At 43.0% G+C, this 24,542-nt stretch overlaps 2 protein-coding genes across 3 annotated transcripts in view; one reads left to right on the top strand and one right to left on the bottom strand.

Moving 5' to 3' along the window:
- Nucleotides 1-1,719: 1,719 nt before the first annotated feature.
- On the bottom strand, nt 1,720-18,273 carry AMDHD1 (amidohydrolase domain containing 1). Its single transcript, XM_060656711.3, has 9 exons — nt 18,039-18,273; nt 16,711-16,817; nt 15,006-15,070; nt 12,520-12,797; nt 10,042-10,267; nt 7,529-7,653; nt 3,571-3,664; nt 2,831-2,991; nt 1,720-1,967 (listed from the first exon to the last, which is right to left on the bottom strand). Exons 1-9 carry the CDS (start codon nt 18,173-18,175, stop codon nt 1,880-1,882), a joined length of 1,281 nt encoding a protein of 426 aa, XP_060512694.2. The 5' UTR covers nt 18,176-18,273; the 3' UTR covers nt 1,720-1,879.
- Nucleotides 18,274-18,814: 541 nt separating this feature from the next.
- CCDC38 (coiled-coil domain containing 38) overlaps nt 18,815-24,542 on the top strand; it is a 58,128-nt gene continuing 52,400 nt past the window's right edge. Inside the window, exon 1 of one of the 2 annotated variants that reach the window (XM_060656709.3) lies at nt 18,815-18,997. The gene's annotated coding sequence lies outside the window, so the exon portion shown is untranslated. The remainder of the gene's footprint in view (nt 18,998-24,542) is intronic. The other variant, XM_060656708.3, reaches the window with a different exon arrangement.

The raw sequence follows: 24,542 nt of genomic DNA, 5'->3' as shown, positions 1-24,542 counted from the left end.
GAATGCCTCCTAGAGGGAAAATAGGGTGCACTTCTCCTTCTTATTCCATAGGCGTAAAGATATACTTCTGTGCTAAACACACCTAGTCTTTAGTTTTGGCCTTTATATCTATCGCCTGCATCCCAAACTCCGACTGCTGAGCAGGTGCTTGGTCATTGGGGAGGCATCACCCACAGCAACCATCCATCTCCCACACCTCCTCAAACTCCTTCACCAAGCATATGAAGGACAATGCTCCAAAGACCCCATGCTATCAGGGAGCGACAGTAATGTGCAATGTTACCCATAACCTCCCAACAAGGGGTATTTTGGCTCAATATATATGGAATACAGTAAAGCCTCATTGATTCAGGCTTTATTAACCTGAAATGGGTGATAATTTGGTTAACATTTACTTCTCAAATCATTTATTCATAAATAGGACAAAGTTTAATAATGCAGTTGTGATTATAAGGATGATCAAACATTTAAAAAGATTTCAAGTTGGGGCACCTGGGTGGCTCAGTCGGTTGAGCATTTGACTCTTGATTTCAACTCAAGCCATGATCTCAGGGTTGTGGGATGGAGCCTGTGTCAGACTCCACACTGAGCCTGTGCTCGAAGGGTGCTTGAATCTCAGCCTGCTTGAGATTCTCGCTCTCCTCCTCCGCACCGCCCCCCCCCCCCCCCCGCCCCACTCCGGCTCATGCGCACTGGTGCACTCTCTCTTAAATAAAAAAAATAAATTAAAATAAATTAAAAAATTAAATATTTCAAGTAAACTCATAGGGCTTTAGAAACACCGATTTATATAGTCATCCACTATTTCTTTATGTGTAATTATGTAATTTGTTCATCTCCCAAATAGCTGCAATAGATAATACCACTGATCTACTTCCAGGGCTGGAAACAACAATAATAGTGACTGCAAAATTTATTGAGAGCTACAAAAATTTTGTTACACATTTGTAATGTGAACAATCAAAAACTTAAAAATGACTTTTAAAAGTCACATTAATGGATTTGGTCAAAATGCATCCTTTCGAGGAAGGCCCCTGTACCCATGTATAAAATGACAAGCCTTGAAATCTGTTGTGCAGCTCTATTGTTAGAATTGAGAAGAAATTAGAAATATAGGGACACCCTCCCATAGGAGACACTAATTCATTCAAAGAACATCTGTAAAGACAAACTATGTGGGGAAAGGACTAGCCTATTTTTTTTTTATTTTTTTTTTAACGTTTATTTATTTTTGAGACAGAGAGAGACAGAGCATGAACGGGGGAGGGTCAGAGAGAGAGGGAGACACAGAATCTGAAACAGGCTCCAGGCTCTGAGCGGTCAGCACAGAGCCCGACGCGGGGCTCGAACTCACGGACCGCGAGATCATGACCTGAGCCGAAGTCGGAGGCTCAACCGACTGAGCCACCCAGGCGCCCCAGGACTAGCCTATTATAGAAGACTACACGTGCTTAGTTTGAGGCATATCACTTGGATTTCTCACCATCCCCTAATTTTCACTAAATGTAGTTTAAAAACTGAAACTTGAAAAGCAGAAATAAAATGGGATTTCCAAGCCATGTCTACCTAATTGCCAACCTGCTTTCCCCACAAAGGCATTCTGGTGATACTCCATCATATTAATCTTCAAAATATTTGTAACAAATCTCTGTGAGATGATTTAATGTTATAAGATTATGATCCAATTGATTTACCTATTTATATGTCCAGGTACACATGTTAAAAGAAAATAAATTTATCTCTTGGTTTTTTCAAGTGGATTAACAAAGCACTGAAATATATCTGACATCACCCTGGTAAATTACTATGGTATTTTAACTTTTACTGCAACTGCATTGACTTATACAGTCGAAGAGTCTTCTCTTTCCTTTCAGATCTTTCATTTTTTGTAGATGACTTTTCCTTTAGCTATAACATATTCAATTAATTCGTGATGGCCTCCAAACTGGTAAATCAAATGCTCCCATCTAGAAAGAAATCAAACGTACTTTAATGTATGCAAGCCAAAATTATCCCTTTGTCAATAAATGCTAATTTAAAAATACATTCTCTCAAAATTTCTTCATACTTTGTCATTGATATTTGGGCTTTTATAAAAAATAGATTACATGATAACCGGTCTACGACTTAAATACGGTTTAATGATGTTATTTAAGTATTTGATCTTAACATATTTGATCCTATTAAGTGATGTACAAAAAGTAACATCAGTATTATTTTCAATAGAGAGAGTGAGGAGTAGAATTACAGAGCCTCTTTCTTCTGTCGAACACGAAGTCCAAGGACTGCAATAGGCTGGCTAGGGTCAAGGAGCCATAGGATTAACAACTTTAAGACAGAAAAGTAAGACTCAGTTGTCACACTGGGGGCCCAATTAGCAGCAGGCTGTGGGTGAGTAACCAGGAGCGGGAAAACTTAAGCCTTTGGGGATCTGGTAGGAGTGAGAAGACGCCAGAGAGGTAATGAATCAGAACCAGGGTGACGAGCCAGAGTTGGGACATGCGTGCCCAGCACAAGCATCGGTCAGAACTCCAGCAGAAAAACTTGTGCTGGGGGGCACAAGTCCCAAGTCCAGGTCAACAGAACAAAAACCTGAAGATCTATGAAAGATGTAAGACAGATGAAAACACTGGACAATCTGGTCTCCTCTGTGTGGTTTAGGATCTGTAGGCAGACTTTCTGGTTAGAAAGGGATGATGATAAAGGAGATTGGGGGGCATCCGAGCCTACACAGAGCCTGATGCTAATAATTAGCAGAAAAGGCATTTAATCCCAGTCTATATATTACAACGGGCATAAAAGAAACTAGTTCAGTTGGGAGAGCACTCACCTGGACGAATTGATGATAATGAGATCTCCCTGCTTACCAACTTCCAGAGATCCATGTGTGTGAGATTTTCCCAGCGCATAAGCTGCATTGATAGTGGCAGCCGCCAAGGCCTCAGGCATGGACATTCTCATGTTCACACAGGCCAGATGCATGACCATTGGCTAAGGCAAGAAAGAACAGTGTTAGAGGAAAGTAACAAAATGGCAACTTCTACCTGGACATTTCTCAACGCAGCACAACCAATAATGGAAATTAAATATATAAGAGGAACTGGCTAAACTAGTATGAGAAAAGTTATAATTCACATGTAAAGATTCTTATGCTTTGGAGAAGATCCCTTTATTAATACAGATTTCCCACCCCCACCTCCGCCACGTATGGAGTATTTATTCACAACTTTTCAAGACCACTAAGCTCCCCTCCACACTCACTCACTAAAACTTCTTTGAGCTTGTGCTAACCTCCAAGACAGGAATAAGCTATTGTCAAACCACAACGCCCAAGGCGGAATCAAAAAATTATGCAGGTAGAACTTTCTCTCCCCTCTCTATGCCTAGAGGCATTTATGTGGGGCAGAAATATCCAATTATTCTGTCGTCTACACTTTTTTTCTTGTTTCACAGGAAAATATTTTTTAGATCTTTGGAACATTTTAGCAGTTAGTGAACTAGTTTTAAATTATTTATACACTTGGTGGAAGACCGATTCTCTGCTCAGAAAGGCACATTAAAAATAATTACCATTGAAAGGCAATATGCGTTAGGGTTGAAATCACTGCCCAGAGCAACGATTACCCCTTCATCTAACATCTTCCTAGCCCGAGGTTGCTTCAGTCTAAGACAAGGGGGAAAAAGGAAAAAAAAAAAAAAAAAAAGATGTCAGTCTCTGGAAGTGGAGCTTCTGCAGACTAGATGTTCAGAATGGAAGCAGACTTAAGATATCCAACCCCTTTGTGTTCTGGAAGAAGAAACAGAAACTCAAGGTTAAGTGATTAATGGTGATGTGGAAGCCTAGGACTTCTGACTTTTATCATTCTGCTTTTGAAATGACTTGGCTATGCTTAACTTCTTTAATTTGGGAGTGTTCATTTTGGCAATTTTTTGAATGTTTATTTATTCACTTAGAGAGAGAGAGAGAAAGAAAGAGACAGAGGGAGCACACATGCATGCAAGCAGGGGAGGGGCAGAGAGAGAGAATCCCAATCAGCCTCCACGCTGTTAGCACAGAGCCGCTATATGGGGATCGAATTCACGAACCCCTGAGATCGTGACCTGAGCTGAGATCAAGAGGCGGCACTTAAACTGAGCCACCCAGGTGCCCCTATTTTGGCAATCTTTATATACACCCAGAGATTTCTGCTAAGGAAGAAAAATACAACTTAAATTTTTTCAAATGTAACAAACTTTTTTTTGACTCCCAAATATAAACAATGAAGTTTTAAAAAATGTTATTTCTATTAACTTCAATTTCGCAATTTTTTATTCATATTTCTCTCCCTCCTTGCGCAGGGGGTGGGGGGAAGGGTCTTGAACATTTTTTGTGGCCCTTTAAAATCCTGAAGGCCCAAGAATCTAATATGTAAAATATTTGTGCTTCTTCCTAGGGTACATGTCTCCCTGACCTCCTTGGCACAATATTATTTATTCTTCAGGACATGACACAAAAGTTATGTCAGAGATAAACAGAGCCAAACACTAGTTAAAATGCTGAAGACAAACTGTATTCAGTAATAACAATTGCAGAAGGGAAAAGAGTCCTATGTGGACTGGACTGTTTTGATCTGTGCAGTGCTAACTGGGTGTTTTAAGAAAGAACGAGGAGATCAGGAGGAAGAAGGGGCAGAGGGAGTTGAGTAGAGTCAGGGAAGTGAAAATTTTCTAAAAGCACGAGAGATGGGCCAGTATGATCTGCGTTTGTTCACGGGCACTGGTTTGTTCTCTGGAGGAGAAACAAACTTCACTACCTTTACAAAAAGAGGGAGGGGCATAAGCTGGTGCAGTGTACCCACCAGGCTGGGAACTAGGGACAGAGTTGTCTTCCAGAATGTTTGCCTTTTGAAGAGAGGGCTCTAAGGTCCTTGAGGAGACAATCCTGCTTGGGTGGTGGAAGATTTATATCTCAAAGGAGCAGAGAAAGGGGCACCTGCATGGCTCAGTCAGTTGAACGTCCGACTTTGGCTCAAGTCATGATCTCATGGTTGGTGAGTTTGAGCCCCACGTCGGGCTCTGTACTGACAGCTCGGAGCCTGGAGCCTGCTTTGGATTCTGTGTCTCCCTCTCTCTCTGTTCCTCCCTGCTCGCTCTGTCTCTCTCTCTCTCTCTCTCTCTCTCTCTCTCAAAAATAAATAAAGATTAAAAAAAAATTTTAATTAAAAAAAAAAGGAGCAGAGAAAGAATTTACAATTGCAAGCTTTGTAAAGTTACTGCTGTAAGAGGAAGTCCAGGGGTCCAGCTTCCTGTCGCCTGGTTTTGTTGGGACAAACACTTAATTCCCCTGTCAGGTTGGGCTTTCTCAGGCAGGCACTTTATTAAGGGGCACGGGTCATCCTAGGGATGCAGTCTTGAGCTATCAGACTCTACGCTAGTATTTACTCAGGCTCACAGTGTTGGGGGGAGGAAGACAGATAAAATCGGTTGTGCTGAGAGTCTACAGGTTTTACTGGCCAAGACTGAGGTCCTTGAAACATTCACAGTCTATGACTGACAATCTGCAGGACGACCTGGGATAATGTTCCTCAACTAAGATAATATATGAGAGGAGGTGGGTGAAGCAGAGATAAGGGTGAGGAAAGGTAGAGCTTAAAATTTCCCCACGGTTCATTCTGATGGCCTCCCCTCCCCTTCCAGAAATACTTCAGGAGGTAAAAAAAGAAAAAAAGAAAAAGCAAAAGTGAGGCTGTAGAAGTCTCAAGGGAGTGCCAGAAAAACTAAGGTGAATGTATCCGGAATAAATTTAAACAGTACACACAAAGATGCATAAAATAATGATTACAGCAAGTCCTTGAGTAGCATAAGGCAACTGTTACTCTGGAAATGAGAGTCAAGAGAATTCAGGGCAGGGGCACCGGGGTGGCTCAGTTGGTTGAGCGTCTGACCTCGGTTCAGTTCGTGATCTCATGGCTCATGAGTTCAAGCCTCACATCAAGCTCTCTGCTGTCAGCACAGAGCCCGCTTCAGATCCTCTGTCCCCATCTCTCTCTGCCCCTATCCCGCTTGTGCACATTCTCTCCCCACCCCCTCCCTCTCTCTCAAAAATAAACAAACATTTGGAGAGAAAAAAAGAGAGAGAATTATGGCATCCCCCTCTCTCTCCACCCCCCTCCCCCACTTGTGCGCGCTCTCTCTCTCTCTCTCTCTCTGTCTCTCTCTCTCAAAATAAATAAGCATATAGAGGGGGAAAAAAAAGGAGGGAGAATTCAGGGCATGGCAGGGAGCCCTGCAAATTGCTCCTGTTGGAGAGATCAGAAAAATTCCAGAACAGAGAAGCCAGAGAGAAAAGTGTGGCCTTGTCTGTGATTCTTCCTGTTGTCCAAACTGCGTGACCAACCCATCTTGCGGTGACCACAGATGGCAGCCCCCTCTGGCAGCGGGACAAAGCTCTGACTTTTATTGCTGAGCTGCCCTTCATACTTCAAGTGTCAGAGTTTCGCTCCATCTTAAGAGATTCAAAGTGAGTTAAAAGTGTTCCTTGGTTGATGGAAAATTAACCAGATTAAGTATTGATTGATGACTTCGGTTGATGATTGCTGAGACTTGCTGTAAATGCCAAGATACCAAGGACGGTTACTGATTGATATTTCCTGGTCGTAATCTACATTATGTCTACTCTTTACATTAAGAGAATAGTAATAATAAGAGAAATGTATAATATTAACATATGTGTATAAATCATACTGTATTTGAGAAAAGCACTGCAATATTCCTTTCTTTTCTCTTATAAAGGTTACTCAAAGCCTGGCTTTTCAATCGCTAAGGCCGAGTGTCCCAATCCCAGCACAGTTCATATTGTGGCTGGGTAATTCTTGGGCAGGACAACTCTCTGTGATGGGAGGCTGCTCTGTGCACTGTGGGGATGTTTAGGTGCATCCCTGGCCTCTACTCACTAGATGCCAGCAGCGCCCCCTAGTCATGACAACCCAAACTGCCTCCAGACACGGTCCAGTGTCCGAAACGGCAGTCATGAAGATGAACTATGGACTAGGTGCATTCAATCCATAGAGGGCAAACAGCAAAATTCCTGGGAAGATTTCACAAAATACACTTAGACATCTCCTTTTTCCTCCCACCTCCGGGATTTGTGAAGATTGTGGTACCTACTTGCATCCTCTTAGAAAACAGCTCCTTCAGATTCTGAATATTGCTAAATATCTCTAACATCTTATGCATGTTTTTTAAGTAGAAAGTCCATTACATTGTTTTCTAATGATAAAAGTGATGCATGATTTTTAATTGGAAAATCCCAAAAAGGAGGGAAAAAAAGAATGAGAAAGCTCCACTCTTCCCAATAATCCCACCACTCAAACGCCATTTGGGTCCAAGCTCTTTCCTCAGAATAATGCATCTCTGTACATGACTCCAGAATTGGCATCTCCCATGGGCTCAGTTTTCCTGATCTGCATTTTTCAGGAATTTGGAAGGGCAATGAAATACTATTTAGGCATCTCGGTCTGCATCCTCAAAGCTTGCACGGGCAGCTCACCTCAGCATGTAGGCGGTGGTGGGCAGGAGGACAGCGGAGCTCCTGGCCGTTGCCATGGCAGCGATGCCTTCATCGCTCACTTCTTCCAAGTGACTGATCGCCTGAGCTCCCAGCTCAGCTCCCAGCTAAGCAGAATGGGCAGAGAGAGAAAGGTTTCACCACCAACAACAATAATCAACAAAGTGCCAGAACATTGTTTTCCCTGCAAAAATAAACAGCACTCTATTATGAAAATTTCTTGGCAACTGCCTCTTGAAAACAGAAGCCCCCAAAAGGGTAAAGGCTTTGTCAAGGACATTCACTTGAAAATGAGCTAGTGTGCTACTTTAAAAACTATTCTTAAACATAAGGGCTTACTGATATTCTTCAGGCATTTGCTAAAAAAGAAAACTTCATGAATCTTATGGATCAGAATAGAACATTGAGTGACATTGGTAATAAAATCTGATTCTTTTAGCATCATAAAAACACCATAAAGAAAGGTATATTGGATTGCATTGCACTCAGTGAAAAAAGATCAATTAAGAAAACAAACGTTAAAAATGGAATTGTATGTATAATTCGAGAATATCTACTTGAGCTTGATGTCTCTCCAGGTGAAAAGTCTGGGCTTGATTGTCAGAGGAATACCAAGAGGAGGTAATCTTATAGTAATAATGAGAACATGGCATTAAAGTGGGTTTCTTCTCAGCTTGACATATCCCTCCCCTTACACACACACACACACACACACACACACTGCCCCAGTCTGAAAGGTGATATGGTAAGCACTCCAAGGCAAGGAAAGTAGACTAATTTTTGACATTACACCATGGCCCAGGGAGGCAGCGATGCCCACACCAGGGCAGGAAAGAGCCGGCCCCACATCAGTAGGAGCTCAGGTCTAATAACATTTTGGTTTGGGCTTCTGGAGAGTCCAATGTTCCATAGACAGACTTTGCTCCCCAGGGGGAGTTTCTTTCCAACTTTGGAATCACCTTCACTTTTCCAAACTTGATTTGTTCATCCTGGATACTGACCTCTATTGATTTAACTGGCCAGTCACTCTCTATGACCAAGAGTATCTTGTTGACCACCTAGTTCACATTCATTCAACATTCAACAAATATTTACTCTCTAAAGGCCATCTGTATGCCAGGTATTGTGCTAACCCTCAGGGATAGGGCTGTGAAGGTGTGGGTACAGTCCTCAGTGTGTTTACGGTCCAGTAGGGATCACAGAGGCAATTTGAACACAGTGGGACAAGCATACGGAGGGACTATAACCCATTTTTGGAGAGCTCTGGGAAGGTCCCAGAGAAGTGGTAGCTAAGATGAAACATGGAGGGGAGTTAGAGTGAGCCAGACAAAGGACACTCAGATTAGAGAAAGCATATCCAGAGGCATGGGGTATTAGGTATACTAAAACTATTTACTGTGGTTGGCTCATGGTAAAGAGGGCAGAGAAAGGGGAAGATGGGAGGTGAGCGAGAGCTGGATCCTGGTAAGTCTACATGTGCTGAGTTTGGGATTCATCCTGCCAGCACTGGTGAGCCTTGCAGGGGTTTTCAGCAACAGAGAGGAAAATACGATGCACTGTAGGGAATGGATTAAAGGAATGAATTGAAGTGCAGGAAGTGTGGATGCAAGGAGAAAAGCTGTTGCGGGAGCTGAGAGCTGATGGTGGTTTGAACTAGGCAGTAGGGTGAAGAGAAGTAAACCGAGAGATATTCAGGAAATAAACTGGGAGCTTTTGCAGATTGGTTGAAATGTGACAGGTAAGGTGGGGAGGAGACCAAGTGATGTCCAAGTTTTTGGCTTAGGCAATACATAGGTAAATGGGGTCATCCACTGGGCAGGAAACATGGGACAAGATTTGGAAGTGATATTAAGAGATCACATTACATGTGCTGTCATTGAGACACATGTGGAGTATCCACATCTGTATTTTTGCCCCAACGGCAGTTATTTATTTTGCTCCAGGGTTTAGAGGAGTGACATCTAGATTCACAACTGAGGGAATTTTGTCTGTTTTATTCACTGCTGAATTCTCATTGCCTAGGACAGTGCCTGGCACACACTCAAATATTTGTTAAAAGCATGAATAAATGAATCTGAGCAAGACATGCAGATCAGAAAATCATCCGGTGACTACTAATGGGGCACTCCACCAACATTCACCTGGAAGCTGCCACAGAAAACCCCTGGAAGCCACATGTGAACTTAGTAGACTCTGCCAGTGTAGCTTTGTGTTCCAACCAAGCTATGTTCTGAATTTGATAAACAAGATCACAAAGGTACTTCTCTTCCTACTAATACCACCAGCAGGTGATAATAAAAGTAAATGGCCGGCAAAAAAGTAAATTTCTAATAGAGGTCAGCGATTCCAAGTCTCAACCAGACCGGCCCTCGCATTGTTCAAACGAGTTCTCCCATTCTCTATCTTTTCGAAAGGCTATTCCTAACTCTGAACAAACTAAGGAAGTTTTCCACCGCACGAGTCTTGACAAAGGAAAAGCCAAAGGTCAACCACACCTCAGCAGCCTTCATAGGATGGAGTTCATCCCCATGAAAGTTAATCTGTAATCCTAGATCTTTTCCACTTTGAAGAATCCTTCTGGTGGAATTGAGATCAAAGACGCCTTTCTCACAGAACACATCTATATTGTCCACGTGTATTTCCCCACGGCTGCCAAGCTCCTTCAGCTTTGGGAGGTGGTTATTGATGATTTCATCAGCAGCTTCTGTAGCAGTCTTTCCTCTGAGGGAAGAAAATGAGATTACATGGGAAAAACAATTTTTTTAATTGAAGAAAGGCTTTTCTGGCACTTGAAGAACCTGACAAACTGTAGGCAAATGACCCTAAGATAGACAAATAATTAAAGCTATAACTCAGGAGTCTTAACAATTGGGCTATAGCAGCGATATTGACGAGATTTCTGTACACACAGACCCTGGACACAGAGACTCAAATGGCTCATCCATTCTGGTTCAGCCATGTTGCCTTTGAGAATGCCAGCAAGGCTCCCTGCCTGAGAAACTAAACACTCTTTTCGAAGACACTTAGAGAGCATCCTGGATGCTTCCCTGACAAGCACCTGCAGGGCCCCCTACCTGGGCCCTAGCAATCACTCTGCCATTTTCTTCTTCCACACTATTTCTAGAAGCATCAGCCTAAGGCTTCCTATCTCACCATTTGGAACCACGAGGAAAGAGGATCATGAGAGGCCCTGAAATTCTAAGATTCTGAAATAGTTATATATTAGAAAGGGCTGGGCTTCTGAAGTCAGACAGACACAGAGCTCTACTATTTGCTGGCTACACAACTTTGGACATGCTATTTAGCCGTCATTTGGCATACTCTGAGGCTCAGGCTGTATGTATCTTTGGGGATCAAGATGTAGACCTCAGAGACTCACTAGCAGATGGAGAACATTCCGTAAAACTTTAGCACTATATGGGGTACCTGGGTGGCTTAGTTGGTTAAGCGTCTGACTTTGTCTCAGGTCATCATCTCACAGTCTGTGGGTTCGAGCCCCTTATCGGGCTCTGTGCTGACAGCTCAGAGCCTGGAGCCTGATTCAGATTCTGTGTCTCCCTCTCTCTCTGCCCCTCCTCTGCTCACTCTCTGTCTCTCAAAAGAGAATAAAAAAACATTTAAAAATTTTTTACACTTTAGCCCTATATTTGGAACATAAAAGTCTCTTGTTCCACAAAAACCATTTTGGTAGGAAGACAGAGGTGGACCATGAGGAGACAGGCACTTACGTATATTGTTTCCAATTCTCAAGACAATCATATAGATAGTGTGTTCTCTCACTGCTTTACCAATTCTCAAAAGAGTTAAGTGATGCCCTCAAAATCACCCAGTGGGAAAGTAGCCAAGCTGGATTCAAACCCAGGTCTGGTATGGCTCCAAAGCCTGAGACTTCTCTACCATGTTACACTGCCTTTCATCCACCTTATGTTCCATTTGGGGAAAAATAAAAAATCCATTTTCTGTAGACAGATGTCCCAAAAGTTTTAGTGCAGTTTTAAGCTTTAATAATAACCTCAGAAGTAGAAATGCTAAACACATACAAAAACATCATTGGAAATATTAAGTATTTATGTTTCAACTTAATTAGTTCTGTGAATTTTAAATAATAAATTTAATGTTAATTTTTAAATTTTCTCTGGTTAAAAATGATAAACCAAAAATTCACATTAAACTTGTTTTTCAAATACACAAAAGTGAATAAATGTAAAAATATATAAATTATTAAACTTTCAAATAATTTCTGCAAGCCTGTGGCACTTATGTATCTACATTATCAAAACTCAAAACTGCACTGAGACTTTGCCCTGTTAATTGTCAAGTCCTGGATTTCTTTGGACCTTTTAGTTCTAGAACTGCGGGCTTTTGGGTCTAGAAATTTCAGGACAGATAAAGTACAAAGGCAGAAAGGGACATAATTCTCTACAGTAAAGCCATATAGGAGAAACTTTTTGGATAAAGGGAAAGCTAAAAAAACGTTTACTACAAGAAAACAAACATGTTTGGTGCTAAACAAGTAAACAGATGAACAAAATTAAAAACCATTCTGAGTCTTCTTGCCTTACAGATGTGATCTATCTCCTACAGAGTGTTTCTCTGAATCTGTAATGTGTGATTATGCTGTCACAGGCAACTATTTAAAGTAGCACCTGTCATTTTAAAGGATCTATAAGGGGTGGGGGGCATTGCTTTTTGTTAACCGAAAGAGTTTTGAACATCTCTTCCTCCTTCATCATTAAGGGACTAGCAAACTGATAGGTCCGGTGGGGATCGCCTTCCTAAAACCACCAGCATGAGATGTCTATTAGAATCAGAACACCTCTCTAATGGCTTCTACCGGACTCTTCTGCAAGAACTAAAGCGTGGATTCACCTCCACTCCCATGAGAATGTATCCCCACTGAGGCACCACCTGCCCCCTTCCTTCTCTGTTGTCAGTGCCCCAGATCAAAGCTGGGTGCCCCAGGTTGAGGTTACTTTGGCACTGAGTGAGCCCCACAGTAAGTGGCCGAGATGCCGATGGGCCCCTGGCGCCGAGCGCGCTCAATCACACGCAGCATCTTGAGCTCCGTCTCCAGGTTGAGGCCGTATCCGCTCTTGCACTCCACCAGTGTGGTCCCCGCCCTCATCATGCACTGCAACCGCTGCTGAAAGGAGCAGAATAGCTCCTCCTCTGAGGCTTGGCGCGTGTGCTCCACAGTGAAGTTGATGCCTCCTCCAGCCTGGTGAATTTCCATGTACGTGGCTCCTGCCAACTGAACACAGGGCTCACCCTTAGGCCGGGCACAGGCACGAGGTTGCAGGCAGGTCCACAGAGCCTACCTCCAGGGGTGATATTCAAAATAATTTAACAACTGATATGTCAGGGACACCGGCAGATGGGAAAGGATGCTGGGACACATAGCCGTGGAAGCCCCTACTCTGCCCGGGTGATGGGGGGGCCGAAGGAACATGGGTACCTCAGGAAGGACTGGGGTGGCAGAAATGGGAGATGTGGTGGGGAGCACTTCCAATCTCAGGCAGCAGCAACAATTTACCAACCAGCCCACGAGTATTTCAGTATGTTAATAACCCAGTTGGCCCCAATGTGTGCCAGCTAAGACTCTGTCTATCCGTAGCATCTATGGATGAGAAAACAAAGCTTAGACAATTTGGGAACCCCACTGCAGCTATTCCAAACATCTACTAAAGAGACCCAGGGGGGTTTCCACCTCTCAGTATCTGGCCACTAGAGTTTGGGGCCTGACCTCTGTAACTCAAGCAGAGAAGCTCTTCCTGGGATCCCACTGGGCTCCAGTTACTCTAGGCAGCAAGAAGTGTGGTGCAAACAAAGTATGCCAACCTGGGATCCCCCTGTCAGAGTTTTTCATCTGGGTTCTGCCATGGCGAGCTGGTGAACTCACTCAACAGCCATCCCTTTTCTGGGCCTCACGTTCCCCATCTATGTAATGAGATGTTTGGACTGCAAATCTCTAGGATTGTTTTTTTGGCTCTGAAATTCTGTGCTTTAATAAAGAAGTCTTAAAAACAGCTCTAGTGTGTGGGGCGCCTGGGTGGCTCAGTCGGTTAGGCGTCCAACTTCGGCTCAGGTCATGATCTCACAGTTTGTGAGTTCAATCCCTGCATCAGGCTCACTGCTGTCAGCACAGAGCCTGCTTTGGATCCTCTGTCCCCCTCTCTCTCTGCTCCTTCCCTGCTGGTTCTGTCTCTCTCTCTCTCTCTCTCTCTCTCTCAAAAGCAAAACCGAAACAAAACAAAAACAGCTCTTATGTGTTGAAGAAGGTACACAATATCTGAAGAAATTTCTTAGCTGTTAGGATGTACACTTAAAAACCAATGTGAAGAAAAGAGATGGAAGAACCTTAAATGCATACTGTTAAGTGAAAGAAGCCAGTCTGAAAAGGCTACATACTGTATGATTCCAACTATATGATATTCTGGAAAAGGCAACACTAAGGAAACAGTAAAAAGATCAGTGACTATTGGCTCTCAGGGGTTGGCGGGGAAAGGGATGAATAGGCAGAGCACAGAGAAACTTTAGGGCAGTGAAACCCCTCTGTATGATACTATAAGGGTGGTTACGTGTCATTACACATTTGTCCAAACTCATAGAACATGCAGCACCATGAGAGAACACTAGTAACTATGGACTCTGCATAATAATGATGCGTCAGTGTAGGCTCATCAATTGTAACAAAGGTACCACTCTGGTGGGGGATGTTGATAATGGGGCAGGCTGTGCATGTATGGGGTCAGGACGTATATGGGAAATCTTTGTACCTCCCACTCAATTTTGCCATGAACCTAAAACTTCTCTAAAAAATAAAATCTATTAGAAAGAAACAATGTGAAAATGGCTCCAACCAGGGATGTGAGGGCTGACCGTGGCTAATTAATGAGTTGTGACACAGACTACACCTTCTATTTCTTAATAAGTCTCATTTTTCAGGGAAAAAAAATACAAGACTTATTTTATTTTTTATGATTAGCAATATATTTTTCCAAGTTGGAACCAATGAATGGTGAATTTCAAACTGTTTCCTGGAGCCCCTCCAAAGGCTAGTAGGGGTGGAGAGGTGAAATGGGGGAAGGGAAAGAGAGGAGAAACTAGTAGAAAAAGGCAGCCCAGCTCTGTTTTAAAAGGAGGAGTCTAAAACAAACAAACAAAAAACACACACACACACATACATACATACATACATACATACGGATTCTACAGCTAAAATTTTTTGAAAACTATCATACCTAAAGATTGCTGGCCCTATGCATAGTATAAAGATTTGGACAGTTATAAGTCAGTTTTGTTGTAATTTATTTTCCATAGTCCAGGTCAGTAAAAAATATCCATTAAAAAGAAATGTAGACATATGTTGTTGCAAAGCTTGATAGCCTAACCACTCTTTAGAAAAAGACGTGTCTGTATTTGTGCCTTATTTTGATGTGCCATCATTTACTGCAGTTACCTTCATTGCAAACTCGTGAACTCTTTCACCAGCCCAGACTGGATGTGTGTGTGCATCCACCAAACCTGTAACCAATAAATCAAATCATTTTTAAATCTGAGAAATAGAAAGCCCTTAGACAGTAGGCAGACTATCTCGAACCACTCTTGGGAAAGCAGGTGATGGTCAGCCATCTTGGAGGATGATGGAGGAAGAAGAATTTGTATGGTTTCCTCCACCAAGAGGAAGGAAGCCTCTCTGCATGGCCGGTCTAGAAGCCTCTAATGGAGGAGGGTGACTCAGCATATATCCAATAAAGAAACACAGCTTCTTCTGCCCACTAAGCCCATGCTCACTAAGCATCCTGTTTTAAAACAGGATGTCATAGCTATTAGTTCAGCAAAACCAAGGACTGTATCACCAAGGAATAACGTGGGTGTGAAAACAGAATACAATCCCTCCCAACTTTGAGAAGGAAAAATATGAAATCAGAAATATGAATCTTTCTTCAAAAAAAGAAATGTAGGCGCGCCTGGGTGGCTCAGTCGGTTGAGCGTCCGACTTCGGCTCAGGTCATGATCTCACGGTCTGTGGTTCGAGCCCCGCCTCAGGCTCTGTGCTGACAGCTCAGAGTCTGGAGCCTGCTTCAGATTCTGTGTCCCCCTCTCTCTCCGCCCTAACCCTGCTTGTGCTCTGTCTCTGTCTTTCAAAAATGAATAAACATAAAAAAATTTTTTTTAAATAAAAAAAAAAAGAAATGTAGCTTAACTGAAGAGAAACTATAAAGCAATCATTTGGATTGTTTGTTTATCCAGGTCTAACTCAGTAAAGTGTGTCTTTCCAGAATATTTTGAATACCTTGTGGATTAAAAGTCTCATTAATAAATAGTTCTGATTGGACTAAAATCAAGAATCTCTATTCAGATTGCGTTCTACTATTTTCTGCTTGTTTTCATAAGGTTTCACTCTGACTTTAGTTCCTGACTCCCAAGAGCCAGAAGGTAGAAGTTCTATCAGGTATACATAGTATACATTTTTAAAACGTAAATTTTAGCCTCTATGTTTTGTATAGAACTCAAAATTTGTGAAACTTGCTTCAGATGATTTCATGAAGCCATAGAACATTATGTAGGAGATGATGGTTAACAAACTGATTTTGTTGTCAAGCATTAAAGATTTAAATAAACTTCAGTGAAATCTCTAAGGATCCCCCCCCCCCCCCCACACACACACACACTTTTCTGCCTAGAGATGTGTTGTTTCACACTCTCTGTAAATTTAGAGTATATTCTGGTATTAGAAACAGCAGTTTGCCCTATCTGCCTCCCATATGAAATAGACTAGTAAAGTTCTTCCAACAGCCTTTGAACCTAAACACACCACAGCTGGTTTCTCTCTAGCATGTGAGTGGGAAGAAGTGAAGTGAATGAATGTTTGATTCCCAGCTTGCCCTTTACCTGTCCAGCAATCTTGGGTAAGATATTTCATCCCTAAACTGGAGCTTTCTAATGTGTAACATATAGATAATGATACTTTACAGGGCAGTCGTAAGGATTCAAGATGAAAACATGTTTGTAAAGCAGCTTAGACATTCAATAGTAGAAATTCAATGCACAGTAGCTATTATATTTTAGTATTATTTTGAGACCCTATTTAAAACAAGCTGCTACTCTTCTTTATGTTACTAAAACCGGATGCAGGGCTTTACTGAAAAAGAGGTTAATACCTGGCAAGATGCATTTCCCAGAACAGTCAATTCTTTCTTCAAACGTTTCTTCAGAAAACAGTGTTTGGATAGCATCAGCCCGACCAATGGCTTTTATAAACCCATCCCTGAATAAAAATCAAGAAATAATTACTAAAGTTTGGGGAAATACTGTGGAAAAGCTGACTAATGATTTAAACTATGTTGCCCATGTGTTTTGGTATCAGTCAACATTTGTTGTATTTCCTACTTGCATCTGTGTCTTTGAAAAAAAAAAAAAAAAGACTCTAGCCACATGCAAGGCAAAAAGCCAAATCATGTGTACAGAGATTGCCAGTTGTCTGGTAAGATCAGTGTTCCCTTTCCCCCACAGCGCTAGATTCCTAAATTTTAGCTGAACACATGACCACCCAGAATGAAGACTACATTTATGGGTTTCTCATCAGCCGGGTGTGGCCCATGTGACTAAATTGTAACCAAAACGATTTTTTTTCTCATCCTATTTCCTACTATCTGGAAGGTGGACACCATAAGGAGAGGCGTAGCAGCCATCTTGGGTGATGAAGTGAGTGAGAAAGAGGGTTGTGCACAGGAGAGCAAGATACTAGGGCCTCTGGATTCTAGAGAGTACGGCCATCAATTAGCTCTGGATTCCTACCTCTGTGCGGTTCTGTTATGCTTTTAACTAATTTTTAGCAATAACACTGGGAATGTTTTTTTTTTTAATCACTTTGTTAATTAAAAATAAAACACACAGTCCCTAAAAGCTGGACTCTTACACAACCCTAAGCAGCCTCAGATAAGAGCCGAGCCCATCTTGCGCAATCGCGATGCCGTGGCGCTCTCCAATTCAAACAGGCATCCAAACTCCATTCCCACTGCAGGCTCACCCTCCCAAACTTTGGCTGTTCTTTTACTCACGTCATTGCAGGAAGCACAGAAGCTTAGTGAAAACTGAAAATGTCCTCTTTTTTTTGGTAGCTGAATCTTAACTTCCTATCACCCCAAACCATCACTATCTGAACGTCTTCCGTGGTGCTCAAGCTTTAGTGTACAAAGGGCTGGAGAGTGTTTTGTAAAAACTTAGTCCCAGAACTCCACCGCAGAGATGCAGATTCCAAAGATCTGGAGATAGGGGGCAGGGAGGGCGTGGGGTTCAGCTTGAGAGCGTTTTTTCACCAAACGGCAACCGGAAGCTGTCACACAAGGTAGGTAGCAACAGGTGCCTAAAAGACAGGCCTGCAATGGCTCTCTGGATGCCGGAAAGCTTTTTTTTCCCCGGTTGCCTCCAGAGCGCACAAGTTAGGGAAAGGGGGCCAAGCCGGTCCCCCCAGCGCGCGGCCACTTACGTGCCCACCACCAGGCTGGCGCCCTCCAGCACGGCCAGGCTGTGCAGCGCGTCCCGCGCCAGGAAGCGCTCGCCGCGGGCGCACACCATCACCACTTGCTGCGCGTTCTCCAGCAGGAGGCGGTGGCCGCCCGCCATGTCGCCGCGCGCCGCGGGTCTCCGGGTGGCCGCGGAGCTCGAGCCGCGGCAGGCTAGCCGGCGGAGGAGGGTGCGGGTGGGCGGGCCGCGCCCGGGGCAGGGAGGGTGGAGCCGGGGCGGGCGCTCGAAGCCACCGCCTTCCCAATCCGCTGGGAACGCGCGCCTTCCCCCCACCCCCCGACCGTCGCAGCTGCAGTGCCTGTGCCAACAACCCGAATGAGGATTAGTAATAAATGTTATCATGGAATCTCTTGTGTTTTTTTGGTCGCCCTCTTATTTTCCGAGTAAATGTGGAGACTGTTGTCCCTACTCTCCAGATTAGGAAACTGAAGCTGGGTCACCGGGAGAGAGAAGGGTGGGCTTCGTCGATCACGTGGCCAGGCGAGTCGCTGAGGGAGTCACCGAGGGGCAAGGGCGCCCAGATGGGGCCGAATGGGGGAAAACCTCTGCTCAGGGGCAGGTGCGGGAACCAGGCACAGAGAGCCGGGAGGCGCAGTGTCGGGGAACCTCTGCCCAGCCGACTGGGACGCGACGGGCCGCGGGCAGAAGGAACCTGAGGATGGGGAGGAGGGGGCTGCGGTGGGAGTTGCTCCTGGGTCCGCGCGGCCGAGAAGCCGGGTGGCGGGTGCCACGCACAATTTTCGGTTGGCCAGCTCCGCTCCAGATTCCCCTACCAGAAGGTCCCCGAGATGAAGCGGGATCCAGGCGAGGGAGGATAGAGCCGAGCCTAGAGAATCGATTGGCGTTTCTGTCCTTCCGTCCCGTTACTAACGGCTTTCTGAAGGATAGGTTGGACCGGCTCCTGGATCCAAACTCTTGGAGGTAAAAGTGGTTTCAGCTCAGTGCCCCCCTCACCTCCCATCCTCACACCCAGCTGTGACTGGTGGGCCTACCCTCAATTTGCCCCCAAGGTTGGAGACAGAATCAAGTTTGTTTACGCAAGATGGTCTGTAATTCTCACCGACATCTCTTCTTGCCTATCAACTGCTGTGAAAACACTGGCAGGCACTGGGTTTTAAGTTTCTTAATCATTTTATTTTGTTTAGACGCTTTTATTAGAAGCTCTGTGTTAGATTGTGGAACTTACAAAGACGGGAAAGGCACTTTCCCTGCCCAGCAAAGACTATAATCAAAAGGAAGGCATTTGATAAACACGAATAACAGACCATAAACGCAGGCTGAGACCTGTAAGACCATAAAATGTAAAAGAAAGTCAATTTAGTGTTACTTAAAAGCCATTTAAAAACAAAGAAGAGAAAGCAAAAAATCCTTTAGATGAACAAATAAGTAAGAATATACTTTAGCTCTCATATTTTGGCCATTCAAGAGAGAAACCAATTGGTAGGAAAGAGAGGAATTCAATAGAGAATGTGAATAAAAGAGACCCTACGGGGGTGGGGGGGGGGGTGGTGCATATATTCCTCACAGCTCAGACACATAATCACAAACAGATGTGTGTGTCTATACACAGTTTTTTTTTATTTTTTTTAATGTTTATTTTTGAGAAAGAGACAGAGCATGAACAGGGGAGGGGCAGAGAGAGGGAGACACAGAATCCAAAGCAGGCTCCAGGCTCTGAGCTGTCAGCACAGAGCCCTCTGTGAGACTCGAACCCACCAACCTCAAGATCATGCTTGAGCCGAAGTCTGATGCTTAACCGATTGAGCCACCCATGCTCCCCTATAGTTTTAAAGAGAAATGTATAATAGAGAAATAGTACAAGAGAAATAGAAATAGTGAAAAGCAAACATAAAGTCATAATTCATAGAAAAATATTAAAATTTTATATTATAAAATTTTTGCTAAAGATTTGAATCTGTTACATTTTGCAATTACAGGCCTATTTGCAGACTTATGAAGTTGTAGACGTAAAGGAGAGGGTAAAATTATAGAAATATAGAAGGCTTTGGGGTTTGATAAACTTGTCTTAATCCTACTCTGTTACTTATGAGTTGTTTGACCTTGGGAAATGTACTTAACTTTCCTAAACCTCAGTTTTTTCATCCATTTTCTCATGCCTTTTTCTATTTTATGGATTTGTTTGAGCTTTATATAAGATGAAATGTAAAACACTTTGCCCGGTGCCTAGCTCAAATTATAGGTGTACTTGTTATTATACTACTATTCATTTTAATCCTGTTATTTGTCTTACGAGTCAATTAAGTTAAAGATTTCAGCCACTAGATCTCCTGCCGGGTTCACAGAATGTACTATGAACTTAAAGCTTACAAGTTTGGGGGGAAGTCTAAAAGAAATAGTCATTCTTTTCATGGGGATTTTTATTTGTGAGTGAACTGAGTACATCAATTACAGTCCAGATATACAACATTGCCTGAAAAGCCCCTGCAGACAAGCAAGAAGGATAAGAGAGAACTTCTCTCCTCCTTGGTCATTGTTAAATAATTATAGATAATGTCCTTCGCAATAACCAACATCCCTATAGCATTTCTTAGTTTACACAGTATTTTTCACATCATCTTACTCACATTGGCTGACTTCTACTCCTGTACTCTTTCTTCCTCTTGACCCCCAGTTATTTTTTTCAGTTTGCAAAAGGGGCAGTCAGAAATGTCAATAGAAAAGCCCACACAAAATACGCCAGCAAGGCCTTAAAGGTCAAGCTGAAGGTAATTTCATCACTGTGCTCTGCTTCTGACCTAATCAAGAGAGGCAGATCATTAAGCAGGCCAAGGACCTAGTGGTTCCTGGCTCTCAGGTAAACAAAAAATTGCTAGTTCTGGTCTCTCCACACCATCCAAGGACACAGTTCACAGCCCTTTCTCCTAGTATTTGTCCAAGTGGGTGGGAAGGAGGTGGGAAAAAAAAAAAAAAAACTGAAAGCCATTGAGTATGAATGTGTCTAAATCTTTGCATATGGGAGATAAACAAAGCTTTTTATCTCCTACTGAGAGACTCTGTAAATCCATTTTCACCGAGTTATAAACAGAGTTGAGAAAATCAAACACAAATTGCTCTGAATAGTATCTGGTAGATACTGTTATTGTCCATTTTAGGAGTTGGTCTCAGACTTTAGGATTAGGCATTATAAAACCCCATTCTTCTTTTTCCACTTCCATAAAGCTTGGAGTGTTCAGAATGCACACAAAGGTGGGTCAGGTACCCCAAATCTACACTGATATTGTTGGTAGAGTCCTCTCAAATGAACCAGTTTCAGGAATTTTAGTTCAGGGTTTCTTACGAAAATTGGTTATCAGTTATCTCTCCTATTCTTGTCAAATGCTGGCAGTTATTCACGAGGCAGAACAGACTAGAAAGAGGAAAGATCTGGATATCTACCTTGAAGAAATGATAGGCAATTATTTCCCTATCAGCACACCATAAGTAGGCACACTGCATACCTTACCTGTGCTTGAAAACTGCAACAAGCCTGTAAGAAAAGTATTCGCATCCACACCTGATGTAAGAAGAACCTTATGGAAGGTGCATTGAGTTTAATAGGATAGACCTAAGAAGAAAGTGCTGATAAGAGGCAGAAGCAGGATTTAAACCTACCTGCCATCAAGGTTAGGGTCTTCCCACGGCGTCATCCATGTTGCCCCTGTGAGGATCCACATCAAAAAATTTGACTTAGGGGCCACATACAATTGCATAATGTTAGAGGAAGGCTAGCATTGATTTAATCAGCCAGGATCGGCGTTCGCTTGGAAGAACAGTATATTTTACACCCATGTCCCCTTAGACATCTAACATATCTCACACATAACGTGATCTTCCCAATTTATCTTCCCCCCACAGCTTCTCTGTCTCCATTCATGGAAACTATCCTTTTTCTCTTGGGCTCTTTATCTCATACCCCACATCCAAACCATCAGCCAGTCCTATAGGCTCTATTTTCCAAACGTATCTAGAATCAGACCACCTCTCACCGCTTCCACTACTGTCCCCATTATCTCATGCCTCCCAATGACTGTAGCCTCCCAACAGGTGTCCTTATTCCACCCCCATCCCCTTGTACAGTCTCTTCCCAGGTCAGCCATCAGAGTGGTTCATTACAGATTCTCATTTCACTCAAGAAATGACCCACACAGGGCCCTTGCTATCTCTCTGACTTCATCTATCACTCTCTGCTTTGTTCACTATGCTTAAATCCCACTAATCTCCTTGCCATTCCTCAAACACACCGGGTATCCTTCCTCTTTGGAATGCTTTCTCCAAGTACTGCTATGGTACTTACTGTGCATCTGATGCTGTCCAAAGTGAGGGACACATGTTAACTCACCTAACTATCTCATGAAGTAGGTGTTATTCTTATCAGTCCTTTTGAAAGATAGGGAAATTGAGGAGCGCCTGAGTGGCTCAGTCAATTGAGCATCTGACTCTTCATTTCAGCTCAGATCATGATCCCAGGGCCGCAGGATCAAGCCCTGTGTCAGGCTCCACACTGACAGCTCGGAGCCTGCTTGGGATTCTTTCTCTCTCCCTCTGTTCCTCTCCCCTGCTCATGCTCTCTCTCCCTAAAGTGAAAGAAGAAAGAAAGAAAGAAAGAAAGAAAGAAAGAGAAAGAAATGAAAGATGGGGAAATTGAAGTGTGAGAATTAAGGAGCACAATGAAAGTCCATGCTCCTCACTATGCGTAATCACTAGCTTATGCCACCTCTAAAAATGATGGCTTGAAATCACACACCACCATTTTTTAATGTTTATTTTTGAAGGAGAGAGACCGCGCATGAGCGGGGGAGGGGCAGAGAGACAGACAGACACAAAATCGGAAGCAGGCTCCAGGCTCTGAGCTGTCAGCACAGAGCCCAACGTGGGGCTCAAACTCATGAACCGTGAGATCATGACCTGAGCTGAAGTTGGACACTTAACTGATTGAGCCATGCAGGTGACCCCCAACACACACACACACACACACACACACACACACACACATACCACCATTTTGAAGCCTTAGTTTTTTCTGAGTTCTTCATCTTTTTCGTCTGTCGGAAGTTGGATTTGAACAAATATTTTAGATGTGAACTTGCAGGTATTTGCTATGCAGTCCAATGACATTTTCCCTCGATTTCAGTACAGAGCTTTTGTTTAGTCATCGTGCTATTTTTATTTTGCACAACAAAGACATTCATGGCTTCGGCTTCCTTTTCCTGGTTGACACATCATATTGGTTTAGTTCAGAGAACTTTATAATCTCTTCTAGGAATAGCCGGTTCTCTTCTTCTCTCTTATGTTCTTTACCAACGCTTCATTGATTAATAGGGAGATTAATATGTACAGGAGTACAGAAGTATAACAGCTTTTAGAGACTACCGATTCCATTCAATGTTCTATGAGTTACTAGAAAGATGGAATCAGAGCAGATACCTGCTATTGGTTGGCTTAGATGACTGGGAACTTCTGGTTTTTCTGAGTGAGAAAGTGCCAGAACCCATGGATAAAAATTTTTATTGCAGGTAGACTTGGGAGAAGTGAATGAAAGTGAGGATGGATAGGGGAGTGAATGTAGATAGATAGAAGAATTAAAAGATTTAAAGTATGTCAAGAGAGAAGTGAACAGAACCAAATCTTAGGGATTTGGAGGAGTGCTGAGTATACAAATATAAGAAAATCCCCTACAAATCTTAACTATTGGCCATCCAATAGTAAATCAATTTTTTTATGGGCCCATAAAATTTCCACTATCAGAATGAATCCACTGCCTGTGAAAAATATCTTCAGGCATGCCTGGCTGCCTCAGTTGGTTAAGTGTCTGACTTCAGCTCAGGCCATGATCTCACAGTTTGTGTTTTATCCCTGCATGGGGCTCTCTACTGCCAATGCAGAACCTCTTTGGATCCTGTCTCCCTCTCTTTCTGCCCTTCCCTCACTTGTGCACTCTCTCTCTCTCTCTCTCATACAAATAAACAAACATTTAAAAAATCTTCAGTAATCTGAAAAGTATAGTATCAATGATGTAGGTTTTTGTTAATCTTTTCTCTATTATAAGCTTTAACATATGGGGCACCTGGGTGGCTCAGTCGGTTGAGCATCCAAATTTGGCTCAGGTCATGACCTCACGGTTTGTGAGTTCAAGCCCCGCGTCGGGATCTGTGCTGACAACTCAGAACCTGGAGCCTGCTTCAGATTCTGTGTCTCCCTCTCTTTCTCCCCCTCCCCACCTCTGCTCACACTCTGCTTTCTCTCTCTCTCTCAAAAATAAATAAACATTAAACAAATTTTTTTAAGCTTTAATGTAATTTCTTTTCTCTTTTTCATTTTTATTTTTATAATCATGGAAGTAAAATCACATTCTAATGAACAAATATTAGTGCAAAATTTCTCCCACTTACTGAGTTTGGTCTGCATGCTAGGCACCCTGCTTGGTTATTCATATACATTGCATCCTCATGAAAGCTTTAAGGGGTGA

This window comes from Panthera onca, chromosome B4 (genome assembly GCF_046562875.1).
Source record: "Panthera onca isolate mPanOnc1 chromosome B4, mPanOnc1 haplotype 2, whole genome shotgun sequence".
Taxonomy (NCBI): Eukaryota; Metazoa; Chordata; class Mammalia; order Carnivora; family Felidae; genus Panthera; species Panthera onca.
This window is presented reverse-complemented; position numbering and strand designations above follow the sequence as displayed.

What these genes read in the sequence shown, in the direction of transcription:
- AMDHD1 (XM_060656711.3), bottom strand. Translation starts at nt 18,175, where the DNA reads ATGGCGGGCGGCCACCGCCTCCTGCTGGAGAACGCGCAGCAAGTGGTG. An exon ending in TGGGAAATGCATCTTGCCAG is followed by an intron (nt 15,071 to 16,710) that starts GTATTAACCTCT and finishes TATTGGTTACAG; the next exon opens with GTTTGGTGGATGCACACACA. An exon ending in ATCCTATGAAGGCTGCTGAG is followed by an intron (nt 7,654 to 10,041) that starts GTGTGGTTGACC and finishes CATTCTGCTTAG; the next exon opens with CTGGGAGCTGAGCTGGGAGC.